General features: G+C 44.8%; 1 protein-coding gene across 3 annotated transcripts in view; it reads right to left on the bottom strand.

Moving 5' to 3' along the window:
- Positions 1-11546, bottom strand: part of POLN (DNA polymerase nu) — a 315827-nt gene that overhangs the window by 234881 nt on the left and 69400 nt on the right. For 2 of the 3 annotated variants that reach the window (XM_019526104.1, XM_019526103.1), the window contains 2 exons: positions 5194-5247; positions 4874-4939 (listed from right to left, as the gene is read on the bottom strand). In XM_019526104.1, the coding sequence (XP_019381649.1) occupies positions 4874-4939; positions 5194-5247 (120 nt within the window). Of the gene's footprint in view, positions 1-4873; positions 4940-5193; positions 5248-5941; positions 5999-11546 lie in introns of all 3 variants that reach the window. The other variant, XM_019526102.1, reaches the window with a different exon arrangement.

Below are 11546 nucleotides of genomic sequence, written 5' to 3' on the forward strand. Positions count from 1 at the left end.
AAATAGCAAAGTGTTCTACATAAATAAAGAGACAAAAACAAAAGTGATACCACTGTGCAGTAGGATGAGATAGAGATTAAACAAATCTGGGTATGAATTATTAAAAAACCCAAAAAAACAACAACAAAAAAAAACCTACTGCATTTTCTCACAAACCATTTTTCACCAAAAACCAGCTGCTGGAAAATAGGGTGTGCATTATATGCCAGGAAAAAAACATAACAGCAGTTTATGACACTCAAGCTTTTGTCAGGCAAACCTGAAAGTAAATCCACATGTGATCCACAGGGAGCAGAACAATAAGCAGGCTCATCTCCCTAGCTGCTGCTACTTAGTTACTCACTATAAAGAAAGATCTTTATTTCTTCATTCTGCATTTAAAAAAAAAACAGGTGTGTATCTTATGCCACAGCATAACATCTGCCTGCCAGATCAGCACAGCCCCTGCGGGAAGACTCCAGCACAGCCCCTGCAGCCCTCCCAGGGGTGCTAGCAGGCCCTGATCTGCCTGTTGGCTGACAGGAGCCAGGTGCTGCCACCTGGGGCCAGCAGGGCTGGGGGAGATCAACACAGGTGGGGACCCACCACCCCAATCCTGAGGCAGGGGAGCATCCTCTCACTAGCTGATCTGCCCCAGGCCCCCACCTGGAGTGGCTCTGGTAGGGGGCAGGACAAATCAGCTCCGGCAGGGACCTGCCACCCCAATCCCTAGTGGGGAAGCATCCCCGCAGCAGCTGATCTACTCCAGGCCCCCACCTAGCTGGCTCCAGCAGAGAGCAGGGCAGATCAGCTCAAGCAGGGACCCGCCACCCTGATCACTGGGCAGAGGAGCATCCCTGCACCAGCTGATCTGCCCCAGACCCCCATCTGGAGCAGATCCCGTAGGGGCTATTCCCAGAACCCAGCAGTTTCTAGTAATGATATTCTAGACCTCAGAGAATTGAAATACATGATCCCCAATTAGTACAGATATAACTGGGAAATTCAAAACAGACATGCTGCTATATGATAAGAAGTCAATGATGGCAAACAGATATGATAATAGATCCGAACGACTTCCTGCAGGGAAATTTTTGACACTTTCAAGGCAGCTCAGGCTGCCTATATTCAAAGTAGAAATTCTGAAGGATTCTGCTGCTCTTTATATCCTCCAGGGATAGGACAAAAAGAAACAGGCTTAAATTACAGCAAGGAAGCATGAGAATATAGAAAAAGCTTTGTAACTGTGAGGATAGTTAAGGATTTGAATAGATTACCTGGAAAAGGTATGGAGTCTCCATTACCGGAGGTTTTAAAGAATAGATAAGAAAACTTCTGCCAGGAATAGTTCGGGTAAATTTAATCCTGCCTTGGAGAAAGCGAATGAACTAAATGACCCTTTCGTAACCATTTTCTAATGTTCTATGAGGCCCTGGATTCTCTGAAGGACTTACACTTCACAACAAGATTGCCAGGGGTCAGTATTCCTGGATCAAAACAAAAAGACCTTTAAACCCAGCCAAAGAAAAGGAAATATGTACATTTTTTCAGTGCTGAAACATATCCCAAATAAGAGCTACTCAACTGTTATCTGAAACTTCTTTCCGAATCACTGAGAGGTGGAGCTAGGAAAATGTCTCCATAGCAACTGAAGTCACCATGCATCAGGCAGGTATGTCCAGTGTCAATGGCATATTATATGAATGCACAATCATTCACACAGCACAATCTGACTTTCAGCAATGAACAACTTAAACTCTTCACTATTCCTTTAAGGAAGCTTGTCTGCAAATTCATATATGGAATTCAAATAGCCACATCTTACCAAAACCTCTTGTAATGGGCTCTTTCATTTGGAGGATTGATGATAAGTAATTTTACCATCCAAATAAATCAAATTCAGGGGTTTCACATCTTGTCCTGTTGCTTTATATTGACTTTAAGCAAATCTCATTCATGTCAGTGAATGACTCACCGATGACCATGATAAGAGGCATTTATAAAACTACTCAGTCCTAGAAAAAACCTTGGTTGCAACAGTCTGCTCTCTTTGATATCAGTGCCAGATAGGGGTGCACCAATAGAGATATTTGGGGGTGATACCAATATCTTATTTTTAAGCAGGCATATTGGCCAATATCGATCCGATTTCCGATACAGCATGGAGAGCTGTGTGCTGCTGGTCAGTCCATTGTGGTGGAAGGGGAGGGATGGAGCATGGTGGAACAGATCAACCCCACCCCGCCCCACAGTGAGGGAGGGGCCAGGGGCAGGTGCTGGGGCAGGTTGGAGCATGGGACAGATCCATGACATGTCAGGGAGGAGTGGTTCCTGATGCTGCTTGCACCTCAGGAGGGCACGGGTGGAGGAGGGTTGTGCCCCTGGATCTGCGCGGGGTGGAGCAGGTTGCAGCTGCAGGCTGGAGTCAGGGCTGCACCAGGCTCTTCTTGCTGGGGTTTGGGCTTGGGGCGGGAGCTACATCCACCTCAAATTTCACTGTAGCTCCCTCACAGCGCCACCGCCATGCACCTGGCTCAGCCCCAGCCCCTTCCAGAAGGTGAACCTTGTAAATGGCCCTCAGAGTTTGAGTTATGCATCTCTGGATTTAGAGACACTACAGCCTCGGGTGGAGGGCAGTCTTTAAAGTCTGGAAATGTGTTCAGCCAAAAATAAGATGTTTTAGTTCAAAAGCATGCCACCACCATTTTCTGCATGCTGACGTGAATTTTGCCTCTTACACAACTGAATGTGATGCAGCTCATATGCAGAGCAGACTCAATTAATCGAGTCTGCTCCGACCCACCGGATGTCCAGCACATTACAGGATGAAAAGGTATGTGTATAAATCCCCCTAAGTATTTACACCTATTTACACTAGGCATGTCAAATTTACCCTGTGACTTAGGCTGGGTCTGCACTGCGGGGCTTCTCATGGGCCAGATGCACAGGGTACCAGTGGCTGTGATGGGACCAGCAGTACAGCAGCTTTGGTGAGACCAGTGGTGGAGGCAGTTGGGCAAGTGGCCAAGGGCCAACCAGCCTGCCACAGTGGAGGTAGCACAAACAGCGATGGCAGTGGCTGTGGGCTAACCAGCCACAGGGTGAGCAGGGCTGTGTCTGCACAGGGCCATGTCCAGTAGGGTCCCAGATTTTGTGGCAAGCACCACCCCAAAGCCAGGCTCCCAAATTCCCTGGTCTGCTAATAGCCCTAAAGAAAGAAAATGAATTAAAAGAGCACTCAAACTTTTATGCTTCTGTTGGAGGCACATTCAAGGCACAGGCACAAGCCCAACAAGCAGAAGAATCTAGATTTGTGTATATACTGTGCATATGCCTTTTTTTTTCTTTTTTTTTTTAAAACACTTGTGGAAAAGTACCCCCAAAGAAATGGAAGTTACATAGGCCAGACTGACAATAGAGATATAGCTTTTTAGCAAACATTAATATTAACAATGACTATTACATTCTGATCTAAAGGTAATTGCCAATATTACTTAAAACAGATAGTCTCTGGAATGCAAAATCTACCTATCTATAAAATTGTGTTTCTGCTTCCCATCTACTTACAATTAGGGCTGTCAACTAACTGCATGAGTTAATCACAATTAACACATTAAAAAAATTAACTTGAACAACTATTAATGCATTAATCATGCATGTGGTTTTGGAACCTGTACCTATGTTCAGCTCAGCTGCCATCACCACTGCCTCTAGGCCACTCTGTGGAGCAGTGGTAGCAGCACAGCAGACCGCAGGGCCGCCCAGGCACAGGCTCTGGGAGGCTGCAGTGGGGGGGAGGGGCCAAGGGGGGTGGAGAGGGAGGGGCATGCACAGACAGACACAGATGCAGCCTTCCTGTGGTCAGGAACACAGCTGGGTGGTGTGTGGAACAGCACCTAGCAGGCAAATCTGTGAAGGGGCGGGGCATGGGGGACGGAAGGGGCGTGCGCGAGGGAATATTGAGGCCCCCATGGTGAGGGAGGGAGTGGGGTCAGGGGCTGGGGCAAATGGGGCCCTGGGGCCAAGGTGGGTCATAGGACAGAACCATGGACAGGCAGCAGGGTGCAGAGCCCCAGCCTCCAGCAGCAGCCCGCCTCCACCCCATACACAAATCCAGGGGGCACATGCACCCCATGCCTCCCCTGGGGTGTGCACAGCAGCGGGAGCCCCCCTCCCCCTGGGCAAGCTGCTCATGGCTCCGTCCCATGACCCACCCCGGCCCTGGGGCCCCATTTGCCCCAGCCCCACTCCCTCCCTCACCATGGGGGTCTTGATCTGCCTCCACGCCCCTTGCCCCCAGCAGACTTACCTGCTGGGTGGTGTCTGTCTGTGCATGCATCTGTCAGCACATCTGTCTGCCCCAACTCCCAAGCCACAGTCCCCCCAGCCCTGCTGCTGCCCCTCACTCTGGACCCACAGTACCCCACACATCCTGCCAGAATATGCAGGAACCCTCTTCCCCAGGCTCCAAACCCCCCACACACCTCCACAGTCCCCCACAATTTCACAAATTCCCCCTACCACACCCACACACCCCACTCCCCAACCACACAAAGTACCTGCATAATTTGGCATAACTGCATTTTTCTGTGCATAATTTTGAATTTTTAGCTGTGTGATTAAAGTTGCAATTAACTGAAACCATTATTTTTGATTGTGCATCTAACTGCTATCAAAATTTAATTGTTTGATAGCCCTACTTACAATATTTCCATGCAAGTCTACTGATGGCACCCCTGATTACTAAAAAGAAAACTGGGATGGGCATGTTCAGCATGAAACAAATATACGCAAATTTAGCTGACTAAGAGCCCTCTATTGGAGAAGGCTGACAATGAAATGCATTTTTATCACTTTTTCTTTGAAAGAAAAAAGTCTTCTAAAACTCACACACCGGATGCTTTGCTGAAAGTCTTCCAGTCACAGTTCCTGTTTGATTCCATGTAGATGAAAGAAATCCCTTTAACCAAGTTAGAAACAAAAATCAGATAAAACTAATAAGATGCCCAAATACAAAATTTAATATATGAAAATGAAATTTTACTCTGAAGTCTAAACACTATGTTACTGAGATTTGCATAAAGTAGAATAATGGATTATATTTTTTTTTAATATTACTATATATAAAAAACATTTATGATTTTAAAAAAATTAAGAATCACTTCAGTGCCTCAGAGAGCAATACTTTCCAAAGTTACAGAGTAATGTTCTTACCTTTTTCATGCATGAAAGTAGTCCATCCACATAGGTTGATTTTATTTTATGCACCTGTAATACAGATAAGTATAGCAACATTTTAAATTATGTAAATTATAAGGGGTTTTCAAATGGCATTTCTGATTTTTCAAATCAGTAAGAATTTTCTATTAAAATGTAGACATACTTCAAAACAAATAGGATAATGGCCATATTCAATAGGTAAGTCATATTCAGTCATGGCCCAGTTCATTGTCTTGGATCAGAACTGAAATATTTAGCTAAGTACATAATAAAATATGAAAGTTTTAGAGCCTGGCACTAAGATGATACACAAAAGTGAAAACTGATAAGCTAAACTGATACCATGTTGGACTGTAAGGAGACTCTCATAAAAATAAAACCTAGTAACTGATCTGGAAGCTATTTTAAATTGCTCTGAACTTCAGACTCCAATTCTAGATTCTGATTTTCTCATTGACAGGGTACTATATCATCCTGACCAGTTTCACAGTGATTTTGTTTCACTGTTTGTACAACATTAAGTTAAAATTAAAAAGGTGTTTTGTTCATTGCATATCTAGAAGAACATTCTGACTTTAAATTTCAACTATGTATTTACATAGTGCTTTGAAAGAAATATTTAAAGGAATCATTTAATGCATATGCTAGCCAGCAGTTCCTCATATAAGCCATGTGAAGAAGCAAGCTTTCTTGTTAACTCTTGCTTTCAATTAAAATAGATTATTCATGAAAATAAGCTCACCTGACGGTATTCTAAAATTATTTTAGGCAACGGGTGAAGATCTTGCAGTTTATTTAACTGGAGAATAAAGACTTTGAGTTATTAGTATGATAATTACCCCCTTAAATTTTACCTTTTTTATACCATCTTAATTTAACCTATAGAATAATTTTACATTTGACCACCTTTGAATAAAATACAGACACAATCCCGGGAGTAGGAAATCAAACTCAGACCTCCATCTCCTCCCCTTCTTGCTTGCTTTCTGACCCTAGGAATCTTGAATTCCCTTTTCATAAGGCATAGCTTCAAGAGGAGAGGCAGAAAGTACCCCCATTCCATTCTAGCCTGTACCCTAGCAGTTAGAGCATTATCCGAAGAAGCAGACATGGGTTTAAACCCCTCGTGCTGTGGAGGTTCACTTCCTGCATGACTGCTGTAACCAGAATTATTTTGGGACTCATCCTCCTCAATCCTGACTTTAAAAGAAACCAGCCCCAACTACTTTTTGTAAGGAGTCTGATAATGTCTGCATGTTTTAAGCATGTTCTGAGAATACCCATCATACCAGGCCTGAAGAGGGATCCAGGGGAAGAAGCATCTAGGTCCTGGATCTTTGTTGAGATTTAGATGCGAGAGAGATGCCAGGTTGCTTAGACTGGGGCAATTCTGGGCATGCTCAGATATGCAACTCTAGGCACTTTGGGAACATACATTTTAAGTCAAAGAGAGGAGCCTAGTGAATGTAGGTGCCTCCAAAGTTAGGTTAGGCAGCAGCAAGGTTGGAAGGGGAGGGGAGTTGGATTACAATTCTGGACTGTGGTACCTCAGCTCTGCCTTACACACCTACATTTTTATGAGGTCTAGAAATATTTTCACTACCAGTCAAAATAATGTTCCAAAATCAAAAGGGATTTAGAAAAGTACAATGAGAAAAGATTACAGGTAAGGTGGGAAAAAACCTCACTTTTAAATAAAGATGGGAAGTGCTGTGACTGATTATCTGTGAAAAGATATGCATAAGATGAAACATGACAAAAATGGTATAATGGTATGAATGGTATCAGAAGAATTTTTTCTCTCTCATAATGCAAGATAAAGGAGACTGTCAATGAAACTGGAAACGTCAAATTTTGATAAACTGTTACCAAAATTGATAAAAGAAAACAACTTTTTGCACAATATTTAATTAGACTGTGGAACTCTACCTTGGAGCAGAAGATAAGAATTAAGCAAGAGGAACTGGGCATTGGGTAACAACAAAGACACAGGGTTACAATAGCTAATGCTAAAAGAATTTTGGAAAAAAGATGAAATTTCTTATTTCAGAGTTTAAGTCCATATTTATTTGGAATTAACAGACACCTTCAGGGGGCTTATAACTTCACAAGTGCACATTATTACACCTTCCTGAAAAGCATCCGGTGCTAGTAATTGCAGAGACAGGACCTCAGAGACAATGGATTATTCATCTAATCCTGTGTGTTAAATTCTTATGTTCCTATGAAAGAAAAAGCATAAATTCAATTATGCTTTTATATTGTTTTCTCCTGTGAGAGATCTGGCTGTGTAAGTAGAATATGCACATGAGAAGCTATGCTTAACCCTTGTTTCTTTAATCTGCTGATGATAATTAATTCCCAGTTCTACTTTGTGTTCAAAATATATTCTATGCTGGCCAGCATGGTGGCACTCTTACCTACACCAGTGGCTTGAGTCATTTTTGCTTATGGCTGCGCTTGGAAAAATACAACACTCCTATTCTCCGAAACAGAAGATGCCCACATTTTTGTTATTGCTTGATGCAATACACTCATTCTGTGACATTCCCCTCTGCTAGAATATGGATTATTGTGTACTGATAAATCAATGCTAATGGCTTTGGAAATAAGATCTGATAACTTGGTCATTTGGCCTGAAAGCTGAGTTTACATGTGAATGCATAGAATATTACTGTACTCTGGAAGCAGAGGTAATTGCAAGAGTAACTAGGGGTGCAGACAGAAGTGCAGTTCCCCACTGTAACTGAGAATGCTTTGGAAGAAGCGCTTTGAGTTGCAACAATCTCCTGGAACAAACAGAAGTTCATTGTTCAAAGTTTACCAATGAGCCATTTTTGAAGCTGTCTGCAGTCATGCACTTGTTTTTGGTCACAGCTATAGACCATTTTCTTTGGCCAGACTGAGCAAAAATTATCACTTCTGTCTGTGCCCTCTATCCTATCCTGCCTGGTCTTGCAGAGGGTTCACTGGATCAGACACAGGGGAGGCAATGTATATAGATTTCCCAACCAGTTAACAAGAACATCATCTATGAGGGAGCCTCATTTAAGTGAAACAGGGTGCATCTACACGTGCAATTAAGGTAAAACAATAAACTCTAGAGCAATTTAAGCTGAGGCAGAGCAGGCTTGGGTTGGTGGATAGTACAGGGAGGTGGGGAGGGGGGTCAGCTCTGGTGGTGGCAGAGGGCAGTGGAGGGCTGGCAGGAGTCAGTAGTCTGGCCCCAGCTGGCTGTGCTGACTGGGTGCAATGTACACCCACAGTCACCATCCACATATGGTGGAGTAATTAACTGCAGTCGGATACACAAGATAGTACTGTCCCTGATGGTACTATCTTATGGCAGAGTTAATGAATTTACTGTGCCCTAATACCAACACATCTGTAGATGGTAATGCTTTACTATGGAACTAATTAGTCTAATCTGCAGTAAAGTGCACATATAGATGCACCCACAGAGGTCTTCCCTGGAGCAGAAGGCACAATATTTTCTAATAACCTCCTTCACAAACAGGTGCCAATCTGGGTGGACTCCTTTCACAAAGATGAGTCTGTGAACCAAATCTGATCTCCCACTTGTGGTGTAAGACCAGTCTGCTGAGAGGAAGACCAGTCTGTTCTGGTCATGGAAACCATACATATGTATCTAATCCTGAATGCACCAACACCATGGACAGAAAAAATGCCTTTATGCTGAGGTGTAAGGATCTGGCTCCTCCTGACCTGTTGATGTGAAACACAGTAGCAGCATTCTGATGTTATCAAAACACATCATCCTCAAACACAGGGAAGGTACGCTTTACAAACTTCCTGCACTGCTCTTAGGTCAGGCTCATGCCCAGTAACCAGAGGCCCTGCACCTGTAGATCTGCATATTGAGAAAGAGGTCTTCTTTCACATGAGAGGATAGGCTCATCCAAGCAGTCTCTCTCAGGAGTCTCTTCGTACATCAAGTCTGACATGTTGACTTATGAAGCTGGAGGAAAAAGCCATGTGCCCAAGGATGCAGGGAAATACCATTTGTATTTTATCGCCCATCTATTTCTATAGCAATGGACATGTGTCCCTGAAGCTGGGGAACAAGTACCAGCAATCTCCAGGTGTGGGGCCTCTGGTTTCATAGCTGCTAGAGGCTGGAAGAGACCTTACAGATCATTGGGTCCAGCACTTGGGCAGCAAAGACTGCTGGAATCAGATGACCCCAGCAAGATGGGCAATCAAGATGCTTTTTGAAGATCGCTAGGACAGATGACTGTACCACCTCTGGGGGGAGCCTGTTCCAAACCCTCAGCACTAGACTTGTAAAGAAGTTTTGCCTTATGTCTAGCCTGAAGCGATCCTCAATCAGCTTGTGCCCATTATTTCTTATCCTTCCCTGGGGGCCCTTGATGAACAGATGCTCCCCCCGGCCCTGATGTACACCCCAATATACTTATAGCTGCCACCAAGTTACCTCTGAGTCCTCTCTTCTCCAGGCTGAACAGTCCCAGGTCTTTCAGCCTCTCCTCATATGACCTGGTTTCTAGGCCTCTAATCACAGGTGACACATAGTGCCCCCCTGAGATTGGCCACCACTGGCTTCTGAGGGAGGTCACTGCTCACACCTGCCCCCACTCCTCCCCGCCAATGGTGTCTGTGGGCACTCCCTGCTCACCCCCACTGCCAAAGGCTGTAGGCAGTTCCCGCTCGCCACTCACCACCATGGTGCTCCCCCAGTCACAGGAGGCACCAGTCGTTCATGCCTCTAATCGCGTGGCCCTCCTCTGGACCCTCTCAAGCTTCTCCACATCCTTCCTGAATTGCAGTGCCCAGAACTGGATGCAGAACTCCAGCTGCGGTCTCACCAAGGCCGAGTAGAGAGGGAGGGTGACATCCTTAGCCTGCTCGAGATGCCTCGGTAGATGCATGCCAGTGTTTGATTAGCTCTGCCAGCTACAGCACCACACTGGTGGCTCATGTTAATTTTGTTGTCTATCACGACACCCAGGTCTCATTCAGATGTGATGCTACCAAGCGTAGCACTGCTCAGCCCGTAAGTGTGTTGGGGATTATTTCTCCCCTGATGGTGCACTTTACATTTCTCCGTATTAAGTGACATCTTGTTGAGGTCCGCCCATCTCACAAGCCTGTCCAGGTCAGCTTATGTTGCCATCCTGTCTTTGAGTGTGACCACACACCCCACATAGCTTGGTGTCATCAGAGAACTTTGCTAGTTCACTTTTAATACCCGAATCCAAATTGTTGATGAACTTGTTGAAAAGCACTGGTCCAAGTACTGAACCCTAAGGGATGCCATTGATCACCCTCTGCCATGACAACTCAGTTCTGTCAATCAATACTCTCTGGGTCCTACCACAGTAGCCACAAGACCATAAAGTAGCCGAGGCTGCATTTTCCCAATTTTTTCATGAGGACTTCGTGGGAGACCAAGTCAAAGTTCTTTTTGAAGTCCAGGTATATAACATCAACCTCATTTCCCCCATCCAGGGGGCAAGTAACCTGATCATATGTTCTGATGCCACGCCCAAGACTGCTTGCTGGTTGTCAATGAAAAGCTGCCTGGCTAGTTAGACTTGGTACTGGCCACAGGGGATGACTTGGTGGGGGATCTGCAGGTGCAAGGTAACGTAGGGAATAGTGACCACCTATTGATGGTGTCTGGAGAAAGGTGCGGATGATAACTAGTAGGGCAGAAGTGCTAGACTTCAGGAAGACCAACTTCAACAAGCTCAGGAGATTAGTTAGGGAGGGACTGATTGTTAAAAGCCTGGGAGAGATGGGAGTCCAGGAAGGGTGGGATTAATCCTGCAGGCACAGAAAAGGATCATCCCAATACACATAAAAGGGAGCAAAAAAGCAAAGAAGCCAAAGAGGTGGGTAACTTAGGACCCCTTTAGGATGAACTAGGGCAACTGGTAACAGATAGGATGGCCAAAGTGGAGCTTCTAAATGATTTTTTTGTATCCATGTTCCTGGACATGAATACAAATACACATCCCAATGGGACTTTAGGTAAGCGCAAGATAGATACCAACCCACCAACTGTTCATGCTGACTTAGTAAAGGGGCACCTGGAGGGGTTGAACATATTTAAGTCAACAGATCCTGATAAGCTTCATTCTAGGGTACTTAGGGAATTAGCCGGAGCCATAGCAGAGCTGCTGGCACAATTGTTTGAGCACTTGTGGTGGTCAGGACAGGTCCCAGAGGATTGGAAAAGGGCCAGTGAGGCCCCTATTTTCAAGAAGGTGAGGAAGGAGGAACTGGGTAACTATAGGCTGGTTAGTCTTACCTCTATCCTTTGCAAGACCTTTGAGAAAATTGTTAAGGATCACATTTGTGGG

The sequence above is a fragment of the Gavialis gangeticus genome, unplaced genomic scaffold (assembly GCF_001723915.1).
Source record: "Gavialis gangeticus isolate Ggan-Ray unplaced genomic scaffold, GavGan_comp1, whole genome shotgun sequence".
Classification (NCBI taxonomy): Eukaryota; Metazoa; Chordata; order Crocodylia; family Gavialidae; genus Gavialis; species Gavialis gangeticus.